This window comes from Lagenorhynchus albirostris, chromosome 8 (genome assembly GCF_949774975.1).
Source record: "Lagenorhynchus albirostris chromosome 8, mLagAlb1.1, whole genome shotgun sequence".
Taxonomy (NCBI): domain Eukaryota; kingdom Metazoa; phylum Chordata; class Mammalia; order Artiodactyla; family Delphinidae; genus Lagenorhynchus; species Lagenorhynchus albirostris.
The window spans coordinates 17326631-17341132 of NC_083102.1; the positions used below are offsets into that span (position 1 = coordinate 17326631).

Below are 14502 nucleotides of genomic sequence, written 5' to 3' on the forward strand. Positions count from 1 at the left end.
CTCTGGGAGAACACACGCACACAATGCTCCATGGCTGATAACAAGGGATCCCTCTTTGGAAACAGTTTCCCAAGCTTGTGGCATTTTGAATACCCTCAAGGATGGTAAACCTCTAGCCTTCGAGGATTTGGTCGTTCAAGATCAAACCTTGTAAGCCAGGTGGTATGATCAAGGTGCATACTACAGATTTTCATCAACAAAGAGAGTGACCATAGAATAATGACAAATTTTGCACAGTTCATAAACTGGCTCCAAAAGTGAGTGCAGGAAAACAAAAGTATTCTGACCAAAAGCAACATGTTTGGACTAATATCTACTATTTATTGGACAATTTGCAAAGCACTGTGCTACACATCACATACATTATTTCTACTGTTTCTCATGGAAGCCCTATGAGGTAGGTATTGTATCCACATCTTACAGAGAACACAACAGTTTCAGAAAAATAAGCTGCTTGCCCCTGATCACACTGCAAGGGAGAAGCCAACCATAATATGATCCTAACCTGTCTCACGCACCAGTACAACCTGCAGGGACAAAACTTATCTCCATGTATGAAAGATCCATGTTTCCAAAGAGAAGCAGAATCACTTTATTTTATAATCACATTTAGTATCAGTGGCATCACTGTCTGAAAATAACAGTCTCTAAACCATTCTTCCAGTTTACTAATTCTGCTAAAATGTCTTCAGAAATGGCGTCATCAGTGAAGCTGCCCAACAAGCCCTCTGGAACCAAACACCCAGTGAAATGGGCCTTTATTTATATTTAGTGCAAAATACACTTCCAGGACTTTAGCTTGGAGCTATCCCCCTGCACAGATATGTATAATAACATTAGGTTCAAGGTTATCACCGTAATAGCAACAGATAGGAAACAACCTAAATGTTCCTCAGGAGCAGATTAAATAAAATTATGGTATATTCATTCAGTAGAACCTTATGTAGCCAAAAAAAGGAAAGAGTTTCTTTGTTCCTTACCTACTGATATGGAATGACCTCCACTGGGGAAAACACTGTATATAGTTTGTTATCATTTGTATAAAAACCCCCATGTACATGTGTTTGTTCAGGCACAAACTCTTTCGCAAAAGGATACAGGGAACTAGCGAGTGCCTGACTCCAGGGAGAGGAACTAGGAGCTGAGGGACAAGGCAGATCACTTTGTACTGACCCAGGGGAAAAGTTAGGTATTTAAACTTTTTTATCAATTAAAAAAAATTATGGACTGATTATACACTTGAAAAATTACAAGAGTAATTTATGGTTGCAGAAAGAAAAACACAAAAAGTCTTCTTATGAGAATCACTATAAAGTTATAATTTAAATACATTTTTTAATGTAAAAAGGCATAAAATTTCCTTTATAGACAACTTCTCATTTATCTACCATGTAATGTCAAATGTGCCTGTAATCCCATAAAATAAGTATGATTCTTATGAGAAAACAGAGCCAGATGAAATGCATCGTTAGGAAAAAACATGCATACTAGACTATGAATTCTACTGAGGACAAAGGCCATTACTTTAAATACTTTTCAATTCCCCAGTTCCTGACAGGGTTCTCAGAACAGAGTTTCTTGGTTAATGAATAGCAAATTGATTTATTGGTTAAATTAGCAACTATGGAGCTTCCTGACAACAACATAAAATTAGTGGATAACTCACCAGAAACTGGCTTCTAGATTTTCATTTTAATTACTATTTTGAAACAACATAATTTACTACCAAAGGTTTAAACACCCAATATAATTTCTAGACTGTGAAATCAGCATTATTTATATCTCATCAGCTATACAAAACTCATCAATTTTTCTTTTGAAAACGGTAGTAGAAATCCCAAAGAATAAGGGAGAGACTACTAATTAAAGGTTACGTTTACTAATCTAGCACCACAATTCCATTCTCAGGACCTCCCAAGTGGCTGGAAGGAGGAAGGGAAGAAGTGAGGATGTTGGAAAAGTAAGGGCTGTTCTTAACTTGTGGCCCCATTTGTGCTGTAAGGCAATGCAGGGTCTAGCAAAGAAGAAAACTGCTGAGGCTGGAGATGAAAACAAAAGCTTTTGGTTCAGATGGTAAAGGAGGCCCTCAAGAACAGTAGAATCAGTTTATCCAGGAGGCGGTGCTGGAGTTGGCCTCATGAACTAGGGGGTTTCTTCTTGGCATCCACGTCCTTTTTAATTTCTTCAAGTTTTTTAGCCAGGTTTGGTATCTTTAAAGAGAAAAGAGATTATTATCATTTCGCATCTACCTAATCAATATTTTTTCATTTCTCTTCCTCTAAAGATAAATGGATTTTTTACTTTTCCTCTAAAAGAAACCTGCTCAACAGTGGTCTTTCTTAGCCTCATAACTGCCTAAGAAGGATACCAAAAGATGTAAGTTAAAGTAGGCTCCCTCCCCAAAAGCCAGAACCTGACTTCTACTTTTATATACCCACTTAGCCCCTCAATCCAGTGCCAAGTAAAAGTTGTACATATAAACAATAAATGTGACATAAATTAACAAGCACCTGCCTAGAAAACCACATGACTCAAGTGAAGGTTGACAAAGGGAATTCCCTTTATCACACTAAAAGCTTTACTATAAAACAAATCAAAAGTTAATATCATGTTTCCCTTCCTTATCTCTTTAAAATAAGCATTACCTTTTAGGATCCCCATTCATGGACATTTGTGTCACCTGATTTTCAACTTCCCCATCTGTAAAGTGAAGCTAATACAACTCCCTACTTCACAAAACGCTGTTCTCCTTAAATGTGTTGCACTATATGAATCCACCTCCAAATTACTCAGTCATCTCTACTACTGGGTAGGGTGCTGAAAAGATTATCCAATTTAAGTATCACTTGATTTTCCATAGAACTGTAAGAATCTAACAGTGTTACTCTATGCTAACAAACCCAGCTCAGGATCACCATGAGACCACCTAAACTGATGGGATTTTTGCACTCCTATGGTGACAGGTGCTTCTGTGAGTTCTGTTATTTTTTCAAACAATGGAAAGTCTTTCTACAAAATTCAGGACTTTTTCCTCAGACCTATGGACCTTGTTTGCTGGAAGGCATACCTTACTTCAGCAAACACAAGTCACTATGTATTAGTTACGTGAAATGAAGGAAGACGTGAATATGGTCACTTACGTCATAGTTCTGAGCCAGATACATTCCCACCACGTTGCCAAGAGTAAATCCAAGCTGTAAGGATAGAACAGGAAGAGTCACACTGGAGACGGAGCTCTGTGCCATCCAATACCACACCAGACTACATGGATAATATTCTCCTAAGGAGCGCAGGACAGTTATAAGACCCCGATGTCCAGGCTAGGGCCGTGCATAGCATGAAATTCACATCTTTCTTCTATAAAATAAACACAGAAATATCCTCCCAAAAGGTTAAAGAGTATACGAAAGAATATACGGTAGCACTGAACACATCGACCTTATAAATATTTGACTGTAAGTTCTAGAAACTCAAGCCAAAATTCCGATTTTTGTTGTTAAAAGCCAGTTTATTTATTTTTTTGGTTTTGAGATTTTTTATTTCTTGCTACATCAAGTAAAAAGTATTCAATTTTAAAAGCATTCGGCTAAATCGTAGGATCTTAGAAAATGAAGGGACCTTCACAGTTCAATCTCTTCATATTTCAAGAGGCACCTGAGGCCTAGGACATGACCATTCATAACAGGAGCACAGGACAACCTAAATTAGATTCACACTCAAACACTAAAATATACAGTGAGATAAAGCAGGAAGCTGACATGCAACTGAGACAGCACATGGTTTAGCACTCTGCCCTGGATGGAGTCTAATGGGCAGGGCACTTAAGACCTGCAGAGAACACAGGTCCCCTAACCATCTCTTAGTCAGTGACAAGAGAGACAGGCACGATTTTTAGAGAACTGTAAGTGTTTATCCCACTGGGTGACTCTTCCTGAACAAAATCTGTTTCATGAAAATTTAAAGCACTCCCTTCAGACCAAAAGAGTTTCAAAGTTCCTTAAGATTGGAGTTTTAATGATGATCTATAATTTCCTGGGTTTTTTCCCCCAATAATAAAAAATCTCCAACTGAACACCTAACTTCTAATGTTATAAATGTGAACTGGCATCTGATTTTTTTTATCATTTTCTTTAATCAGTGTCACTCCTATTCAATACACAGCAGAGGTTAACAGAGAAAAACAAAGCGCAGCACTTAACACTAATGGTCATATGTGGTGTGGTTGAATCGTCTTCAAGTTGGAGAACAGAGAACAAGTTGGAGAACTTCAGAACACAGCTGGATCCTTAATAAGTTTTAAGCTTACTAAGCTTTAAACACCAAAAGCATAATTTAAATAGGTTTGTTGTAAGTTAAGAAGCATAAAAGAGGCTATCAAGTCTAACCATAGACCATCTTGTGATCATTTGATTAATCAAACATATCTTGTGAATATTTTTACCAATGTGCACCAAGAAGCAAAATGATTTTTTTCACTCCTATGGGTTGAAACCAGGCAGTCAGAGTTTTTCCAAATCCAGAAAGAGTATTAAATTTGCTTAAAAGAAGAGGGGAAGGGCTTCCCTGGTGGCGCAGTGGTTGAGAGTCCGCCTGCCAATGCAGGGGACACGGGTTCGTGCCCCGGTCCAGGAAGATCCCACATGCCGTGGAGCGGCTGGGCCCATGAGCCGTGGCCACTGAGCCTGCGTGTCCGGAGCCTGTGCTCCGCAACGGGAGAGGCCACAGCAGTGAGAGGCCCACGTACCGCAAAAAAAAAAAAAGAAGAAGAAGAAGAGGGGAAAAAAATCATCTAAGAATGTTAGCTCTAACACCAAACAGAAAGAACAGAGGGTTGAAAAATTTCAAGAAAAATAAATTAGAGTTCTGGTTCTACCACTGTCTAGCTGTGTACCTTTAGGCATGACACTTAACCTCCTTGGTGCTTTGCTGATCTGAGTTTCCTGATTTCTAAAACATTATACCAACAATGCTCCTTCTAGCTCCAACATTCTAGGATTCTTGGTTCTTACCACGTGTGTCTCAAAATAAATATGGCATATCTAATGTGTCTTCATTTTGGCAATTTCACGAGGCATCAGGGCACATGAAAAAAATAGCAGTTATTTTAAAACACAAAACAAAAACCATGGGTCTCTAGACAAGTCATATCCAATTCCAGTTTCAGAATATTGCTAGGTCTACCAATGGGATATTGTAAAATTACATAAACAACATGAGAGAAATGGACACATGAAGAGAAATGTGAGGAAAATGCATGACACCAGAAAAGCATTTATATGTTGTTCATGGGATACTCAATAGACAAGTTTAGACAGGTAAAAAATTTTAATCTGAATAAATAAAGGATCTCAAAAAATAAAATCTAAATCTGAGGAACAGGGACTCATTAGTCTGAGAAGTTAGACTGGAGCCAGAGTATAAAACGTCTCGAATGAGTCTGAAGCCTCTCTGCAGGTCAAGAATGCTTAACCTCCTCCAGGCCAAGACCTGGAAGCCTCCTCAGTGGTCCATCCAGATGGCTGGACGCTATCACCATGGTCTTCCTCCACATCACAGGGTCCCCCCATAGTACTCCCTGCAGACAAGATAGTGCAGAAGGAAGGGAAATGCCTTCTTCCCAAGCTCAACACTAAATACATCACTATTATGTCCTCTCTGCCATCATTTTGAAACTTTAGGAATACGTAGCTTCTTCTCACAAACATATTGGGGACAATAAATGGTAAAACACCAGAAGTTTGGGGACTGAGGAGTGACATGAGCGAAGTAATGTAAAGGACAAACAGGTGAGAAGAAATCTGAAAAAAATCCTCCCAAATACATCTGGCCTCCAAAGGTTTTGATTAAAGGATTACAGTCCCTTATATCCTGAAAATCAATTTCATATCCAGCCCTGTGAAAAGATTATAAAATGGTCTCTATCTTAAAGAATTTATATGATATATAGAAAGAAAAGCTACATATAAGTAAAATAGTTATATAACAACAGAAAGCAGCACCCAGCACAGGATCTTGAATGTAATAGATGCATGAAAAACCAGAACTGAGTCATGAATTAAGTAACAAAATGAGTGATACAGAAGTGATGCTTTTAAGAAACCATACCTGAAAGAGATCGGTGTACCTCAACTTGTTATTAAAGGCTCTAAAGATGCTGAGGAAGTGTTAAAATTTAAACTGGAAAGGGACGTGACTGTGGAGAATCAAGGTACAAGATAGGAATGACAATGTGATGACCTGAATAAAAGAAATAGGCCCAATTAGAAAAGTGGATTTGAACTAAAAACTGGAGAGAAACTACTAGTACAGAGAGCTGGGTAGGGCTAGCTGATGGACTTCAAAAAACAAGCAATGGAGTTTAGTTCATTTACAAAACGGTGGGGAGCCACTGACTGCTCTTTACCAGCAGCAACGTGATGAAAGCCCTGCTTTGCAAGCACTCACCTGACAGCTGTTCCCAAAAAAGGCTGAAAAAATACAGATTAGAGAAGGCACACGGGAGAACAAGCAAACACGAATGAATTGTTTTTCTTCTTTAAAATCAATGAAGATCAATGGAATAGAATAAAGGGTCCAGGAATAAACCCTTACATTTAAGGTCATGTGATTTTCAACAAGGGTGCTAAGATATCCAATGGGGAAAGAATGCTGGGACAACTGGATATCCACATGCAAAAGAATGAAGCTGGACCCCTACTTTACATCATAAACAAAACTTAACTCAAAATGGATCAAAGACCTAAATGTAAGACTTAAAACTGTAAATCTCTTAGGAGAAAACATACGAGTAAATCTTCATGATCTTGGGGTAGGCGATGGTTTCTTAGATATGACACCAAAAGCACAAGTAACAAAAGAAAAAAATAGATAAATTCGATTTTATCAAAATTTAAAACATTTGTGTTTCAAAGAATACCAACAAGAGGGCTTCCCTGGTGGCGCAGTGGTTGGGAGTCCGCCTGCCGATGCAGGGGACACAGGTTCGTGCCCCGGTCTGGGAAGATCCCACATGCTGTGGAGCGGCTAGGCCCGTGAGCCATGGCCGCTCAGCCTGTGCGTCCGGAGCCTGTGCTCTGCAACGGGAGAGGCCACAACAGTGAGAGGCCCGCGTACCACAAAGAAAAAAAAAGAATACCAACAAGAAAGTGAAGAGAACCCACAGAATGAAATAAATATGTGCAAATCATATATCTGATAAGGGACTTGTACCCAGAATACATAAGGAATTCTTATGAGTGAATGATAAAAAGACAACCCACTTTTAAAACAAGCAAAGGATTTGAATAGACACTTCTCCAAAGAAGATATACAAATAAACGGCCAACAAACACATGAAAACATCATTAGTCATTAGTCATTAAGGAAATGCAGATCAAAACCACAATGAGGTGTCTCATCACACCCACCAGGGCGACTTAAATCCAAAAGATGTATAAGTGTTGGCAAGGATATGGAGAACCTTCATACATTGCTGGTGGGAATGTAAAATGATGTAGCCACTTTGGAAAAGTCTTGCAAATCCTCAAAAAGCTGTGCACAGAATTACCATCTGACGCAGCAATTCCACTTTAGGGTATGTAACCAAGAAAACTGAAACATGTACCTACACAAAAACTACATGAATGTTCATAGCAAGATTATTCATAATAGCCAAAAGGTGGAAACAACCCAAATGTCCATCAACTGGTGAATGAATTAACAAAACGTGGCATATTCACACAATGTAATAATAATCAACCATAAAAAGGAATGAAGTCCTGATTCATGCTACAACATGGATAAACCTTGGAAACATTATGCCAAGTGAGAGGCAGTCAGAAAAGACCACGTACTGTATGATTTAACTTAAAGGAAATGTCCAGAATAGGCAAATCCAGAGAGACACAAAATAAATTAGTGGTTGTCCAGGGTTAGGTGTGAGAGGAATGAGAAATGAATGCTAATGGTAGGGAGTTTCTTTGTGGGGGGCAATAAAATATCAGATATAAAAATTAGATAGTGGTGATGCTTGCACAACTCTGTGAACATATTGAAAAAACACTAAATCCTACTAAATCCACTAAATCCTTAAATGGGTGAATTGTATGATGTGTGAACTAACTGTATCTCAAAACTATTAAAAAAAAAAAACCAGTAAGATTTGGGACCTCCAGGGCTTCCCTGGTGGCGCAGCGGTTGAGAATCTGCCTGCCAATACAGGGGACACGGGTTCGAGCCTTGGTCTGGGAAGATCTCACATGCCGCGGAGCAACTAAGCCCGTGCACCACAGCTACTGAGCCTGTGCTCTAAAGCCTGCGAGCCACAACTACTGAGCCCATGTGCCACATCTACTGAGCCCACGTGCCACAACTACTGAAGTCCGCGTGCCTAGAGCCCATGCTCCGCAACAAGAGAAGCCACTGCAATGAGAAGCCCATGCACCACAACAAAGAGCAGCCCCCGCTCGCTGCAACTAGAGAAAGCCCACGCGCAGCAACAAAGACCCAACACAGCCAAAAATAAAATTATAAATTTATTTAAAAAAAATGTCCATGTGTGTTACAATGTGTAAGAATATTGGAAAGCACTGAGATGCAGTATCCAAAAGCCGAGGGAGGAGGGATTAAAGAGGTGATTAAGAGTACCAGGTGCTGCTGCTCTGAGAGATAAGAAAAGCAATACATTACCCCAGTAACAGTACAACAGGCACTGTACACAAGCCACGAGCAGTGCCCATCATATCAGGTTTCCCTTTAAAAGCTTCAAAAGTTTCCTTACACCAAACTGGCTAAACCATGCTGCAATTAAGGAAGCTACCGCAGTACAAGCAAGGGGAAAGACGCAGCAGGACCACAGGAGCAAGTTTCAATATAGGGATGATGGGCAAATATTTTAATCCAAGGAGAAATGAACAATATCTGAGTCCTTACTGTCATTGTTTCAAGTACTTTAATGTATTAACTCATTTTTAATCCTCACAATAAAGCCATGAAGTAGGCTCCCATTTTCAGATGTGGAAACTGAAGCATAAAGAATTTAAATAACTTGCCCAAGTTCCCACTGCTTAAAAATGATAATTCAAAGGCAGGATTCTGATTCTGGAATCTGACCTCTTAAGCACTAGGACATGATGGCTGGTCACAGGTTAAAAGCTCGAGGAGATCTCAGGGATCATCTACATCAACCCCATTGTTTTATAGATGAAATGGCTGAAAGCAAGGAGAAAGATTTGCCCAAGTTCAAATGAGCCGGTGAATCATTTGACAGAGTTAGAATCAAGGTAAAGTTATGCTATTACTTCTTTCAACAAATGCAATGAGGAGGTGGGAGAACATCCGTGTTACTTCTGAACTAGGAATTTAATGAATGGCTTGGGCATCTCTCCTTAAATGCTGAGAATTCTGAATTTGCATATCAGTCACATCCATATTCATACACAGCAATACTTTATTTCAAAACCAAATAAAGTCACTCTGCAAAGGTACTTAGAAAGTTAAGTGTAAATGAATCCATGTGCTTCCTCCCAGTTATCAATGAGCTACGGCTGTACAGGAGACTCAATTACATCATCTCACACTTTGGGGCTGACACTGTTTTTAACCTAAGTGTTTCCTACAACCATATGGCAGTAATTATTTCTATTGACTCCTAAGCTAATACCCAGTTAGGACACTGGAGAAACTTCCAGAAGCAGAGATGTAGCCATGTCTTGTTTAGGCAGTTTATGTCAAGGATACTCTCTTTCCGGCCTAGAGATTGAAAAATTAATTACCATCTCAAAAAGGACAGAGGGGCACTTTTTCTTCTTTAATCTCTTTCATAAAGAACGTAACATTTGGGAAAGTATCTCATCCCAAGAGCACTCAATTTCCATCGGCCACCTGGAAGGTATTACAATACCTGCCTCTTATCAGAATCAGAATTTAAACATCCAGTTTTGAAGGCATGAAAACCTGGAAGAAAGACTTTCACCTGGATGTCTGGAAAGTCCTCCTGAAACCTTCAACCAGGCAATCTTTGAAACACATGGGGCTTTGCCAGAAAACCCGCTTTTAACTGAAAGACCCATGAAAAATAATTTGTTTACTCATGGTAACAGTCGTTTTACCCTAGAGTGAGCATTTTGGAAAAATTATTTGTACACCAGGGCCTGACTCAGGCCAGCAACCAGCCATCCTCCGTCTGGAAGCTATAAAAGGTCTGATGAGGACTCCCCAGGCCTCTAATTCTGGCGGTTTACTCCTTTAGAGTTTATTCCTGGCCCTCCTACGTTTTCAAAGACGCCAACCAGCAGGGCTCTAAGTCGACGGGATATGTGTCTACGTCAGGGGGTGGCAGTGCAGAAAAAGTCATTAAGGACCCCGGGAGCCTTAACTCGAGGAATACACAAAGCACGCGGGCACGTCACAGAAGAGCTTTGAAAACGCACGCTCTGACCCCTCAAAAGTTTTAGGGACTTGAAGGGAGGCAGAAAAATGCCGGCCAAAGGATTTGGGTGAGGCAGAAACAAAACCCCGCAGCCCACCCCGCCAGGCAACTAGCAGGCGCGGGGGGCAGTGGGACCCGACGGACCCACGCCCAGGGCTCCCAGCTCGCTCCTCCGCAGCTCCACTCACCAGGAACTGGAGCATAATGTCGGCAAGGAAGACTCGTAGGTCAGCTACAGCTCCGTGGGCCGTCCGAGAGTGCCTCCTCCGGCGCGACGGGCGGAGCCCGCGGCCGACTTCCGGCTCACGCCCCGCTCCGCCCCTTTGGCACCCTCCGCCTCGCATCAGCCGGAAGCGGCTCCTGGCGGCTCCTGGCGGCTCCTGGCGTCTCCTGGCGGAGCCCCTCGGGATCACCTCCTAAACTGACCGCCCGGCGCGAGCGTGCGGGGCCGGCTAGGAGCAAGTCCCAAGCCCCAAGCCCCAAGCCGGGCTTGCATTAGCTTTGAACATTCAGATTCCAGGGCCCAGTCCTCAAATCCCACTTCTGTAAAGCTGGGTCGGGGCCCAGGAATCTATATTATTAACTGGCATCGCCACACTTATGATGCACAGCCAGTCTTAGAACTCCCTGACCTAGAAGGATCACAGGAGGCGGTGGTTCCCATCCCCACGTGCAAAGCGAATCACCTGTGGAGCTTTTGCGATATATTCCACTGGGGCCCCACGCAGAGTTGTATTTTTCAAAAGCTTCACAGATAATGCTGTGTAACCTGCGTTGAGGATCTGTGATAGAGGTTAAGTAGTAAGATGGAGGCCTTCGGAGTCTGGCACAGCTGGGTTCGATTCATGACTGCCGTGCACTTCCTGGGGCAGCCAGAAACGAGTTACTTAACCTCCCTGAAGTTTGCTTTTCTTCAGTGTAAATGGGGCTAGCACCAGCTCCCTTGCTGAATTGTAGGGGGATCAAATGAGACAAGGTAAGGGATCCATAAATGCTTGTCATGTGTCAGGTGTGGACAGTGAGCTCTGGAAGACCTCCTCCTGGCCTCTCTGCACAGAGATGCCACCTCCTACTCCTGGTCTTCGAATCCCTCTACAACCTCCATCAACACACACACTTACAAAGTAAGACCACCGTCTTCTCTTTGCTCTCAGCCTTTTGAATTCACCCTTATCTGCTATATTAAGTAGAACTCTGGTTTCAAATAGTAAAAACAAAATCATATTAGCTTAAACCAAATGAGAGTGTATTATACAGTAGACAACAAGGAGGAATAGGAAAGCTATTAGGAATTAAGCAGCATTTTCTCTCCATTTCTGCCCTTCTCCATACATCTGTCTCATTGTTCTCTCTCTTTGCTTTACGTTTTTTTTTCTGCTTTCCAGAATATGGCCACTGTTACTTAAATTTACTCATTAAATGGTCCATCCAATAGAAAGACTGGATCACTCTTTCATTACTATTTTCAAATACCTGGGAAAGGAATGATGATTGGTGTCAGTTGCTTTCCAATCAATTGTAACTAGAAGGGACAGGGTCTCTTTGAACTGAAGTGGCTGCCAAGAGGAAGGAGATGCTGGTAGATGGCTGTAACACACTCTACTTTCCCATATGTCTAGGTTAAACCTTGAGTCAGTCAAGTCTTGACCAGGGCTTCTCAAAATTAATGTGCATTCAGATAACCTGGGGATCTTGTTAAACTGCAGATTCTAATTCAACGTATCTGAGTTGGGTCCTGAGAGTCGGTATTTCTACTAAGCTCCTAAGAGATGCTGCTACTAGTGGTCTGTGAAACATGCTTTGAGTTACAAGACACCAGACTATAAGCTACATGAGGGTGAGGACTTTATTTGGTTCACAACTCCATTCCTAGTGCCCAGAAAGTGAACACAATATTTATTGAAATTCCTTGTATAAAACCTTGTCTCCTTCTTACAGATAAAGCCTTAAATGAAGTCTGGCTTTTCCCCTAAGGCCTTTTCAAAGGCTCTCTCTCCATAACCCCAAATAACCACGAGGCATGGAAAAGGCAGGATTCTTTGACTACTTTCAGGTTATTACTTAAATGTTCTCATATTTTAAAAACCTCCTTTAAAATTCATGTCTTCCCTCTACCCCTTCACAGTGCCTTAACTTATTGACTTCCTTAGGCAGTCCCCCCATTCACTGAAGGTTTGGCATCTAACAGCCTTCCATTCAGTCCCAAGCTATCATCATCATGGGTGACTTCAAAGGCCATGAACATTTGTATGTTCAAAGAATCCTTACCTCTAATGACTTTGATCCTCACACCACTTCAGCAATCCGCCATCATGTTCATAACCCACACTTTGTCACCTCCTGGACCTGCTCCACCTGTGAAGTATTACATTCCAAAATCCTACCTTCTATCCTATCAACTCTTTGACCTTAGCCAGATGTCCAGTCTCTCAGCTGTTCCATATTCTCACAAGCTATGAGCTTCCTCCTGGCTTCACCCTTTTCTATCTGGTCTAAACCCCCAAGAGATCAGAACTTCAATCAAGGACCATTAGCCTCAAATTTCATATCCATTGCCATTCTGTGATACCTGCATTTCAAAATTTTAATTCTTGATCAGTCTGCCTTTGTCAGTTCCATACCAGTGATTCTGAGCATCAAACGTATAACGTGGATCATTCAACAACTGATATTGATCTAATGAGGTTCACTGTTATTTTTCCACCTGGAAAGAATAATGTTGGGTTCCTACTTCACACTTTACACATAAATAAGTTACAGATAAATAACAACCTAAACAAAACAAAGCAAAACAAAAAAATATTAATATCACTAAAAAGGGAGAAATTCTTTTATAATTTCCAAATTTTGAAGGTTTTTCACATGACCCACATGGTACAAAACCCAGAAGCCATAAAAGAAAAGACTGATAAAATCAACTACATACAAATAAAAAATTTTCTGTATGGCAGAAAGGAAGAGAGAAAGAGAAAGAAAGAAAAACATTATTTGTAAAATAAGTGACAAGACCTAATTTTCTTTATGTAAAGAGCTCCCACAATTCATTGAGACCAACAATCCAATAAAATGTGGTCAAAGGATATGAACAGCTCACAGAAAAGGAAATACAAATGGCTCAAACATATGGAAAGATACTCAGTGACATTCACACTAAGAGAAATGTAAATTACTACCATAATGAGGTGTCATTTTTCTCCTGATTAGCAAAAATCAAAAAGCTTGATTATACACTGTATTGGAAAAAGTAGGGAAACAGGCATAGCCATACAGTACTAATAGGGATACAAATTTTTGTTGTTGGTGGGTTTTTTTTTGGCTGCGTTGGGTCTTTGTTGCTGCACGTGAGCTTTCTCTAGTTGCGGCGAGCAGGGGCTACTCTTCGTTGCCGTGTCTGGGCTTCTCATTGTGGTGGCTTCTCTTGTTGCACAGCACGGGTTCTAGGCGCGTGGGCTTCAGTAGTTGTGGCTTGCAGGCTCCAGAGCACAGGCTCAGTAGTTATGGTGCATGGGCTTAGCTGTCCCGCAGCATGTGGGATCTTCCAGGACCAGGGCTCAAACCCGTGTCCCCTTCATTGTAGGCGGATTCTTAACCGCTGAAGTACCAGGGAAGTCCGGAAACAAATTGTTAAAAACTTCTGTGGAGGACAATTTGGCCAAAACTATCAGAAGTGTAAATGAGCATATCCTTTATCTCAGCAATCGCATGAACTTGTGTATATTCAAAAACATTCATCGTGGCAAAAAAAAAAAAAAAAAAAAGAAATGTTAATAAGTAACTGAGTAAATCATGCTATATACATACATTGAAATACTGTGTGTATATGTGTGTTTGTGAGAGAGACAGAAAGAAAGGGAGAGGCTTTATATGTGTTGATATAGAAGGATCTTCAGTATAAGTGGAAAAAAGCCAAGTGTTAGTATGGCAAATAGAAAAAGAAGAAAGAAAGAAAGAAAAACATCATTTGCACCTATGACAAGGGACTAGTTCCTTTATATAAAGAACTCCTACCTATCTGAGGCATATGACAGAGGCAATATTACCGATCGGTGAGAAACCACGGGCTATTCAATGAATCATAAAAAGAAAACTGATTA

The 14502-nt window shown here is 40.8% G+C and overlaps 1 protein-coding gene across 1 annotated transcript; it reads right to left on the reverse strand.

Moving 5' to 3' along the window:
* Positions 1–576: 576 nt before the first annotated feature.
* On the reverse strand, positions 577–10696 carry STMP1 (short transmembrane mitochondrial protein 1). The gene is made up of 3 exons (XM_060155957.1): positions 10597–10696; positions 3141–3194; positions 577–2210 (listed from the first exon to the last, which is right to left on the reverse strand). The coding sequence occupies exons 1-3, from the start codon at positions 10609–10611 to the stop codon at positions 2136–2138; spliced, it is 144 nt and encodes a 47-aa protein (XP_060011940.1). The 5' UTR covers positions 10612–10696; the 3' UTR covers positions 577–2135.
* Positions 10697–14502: the final 3806 nt, after the last annotated feature.

Bases quoted from the DNA above. Each gene is read 5' to 3' on its own strand.
- STMP1 (XM_060155957.1), bottom strand. The intron at 2,211-3,140 runs GTAAGTGACCAT...TTCTCTTTAAAG, and splicing joins ATCTGGCTCAGAACTATGAC to ATACCAAACCTGGCTAAAAA.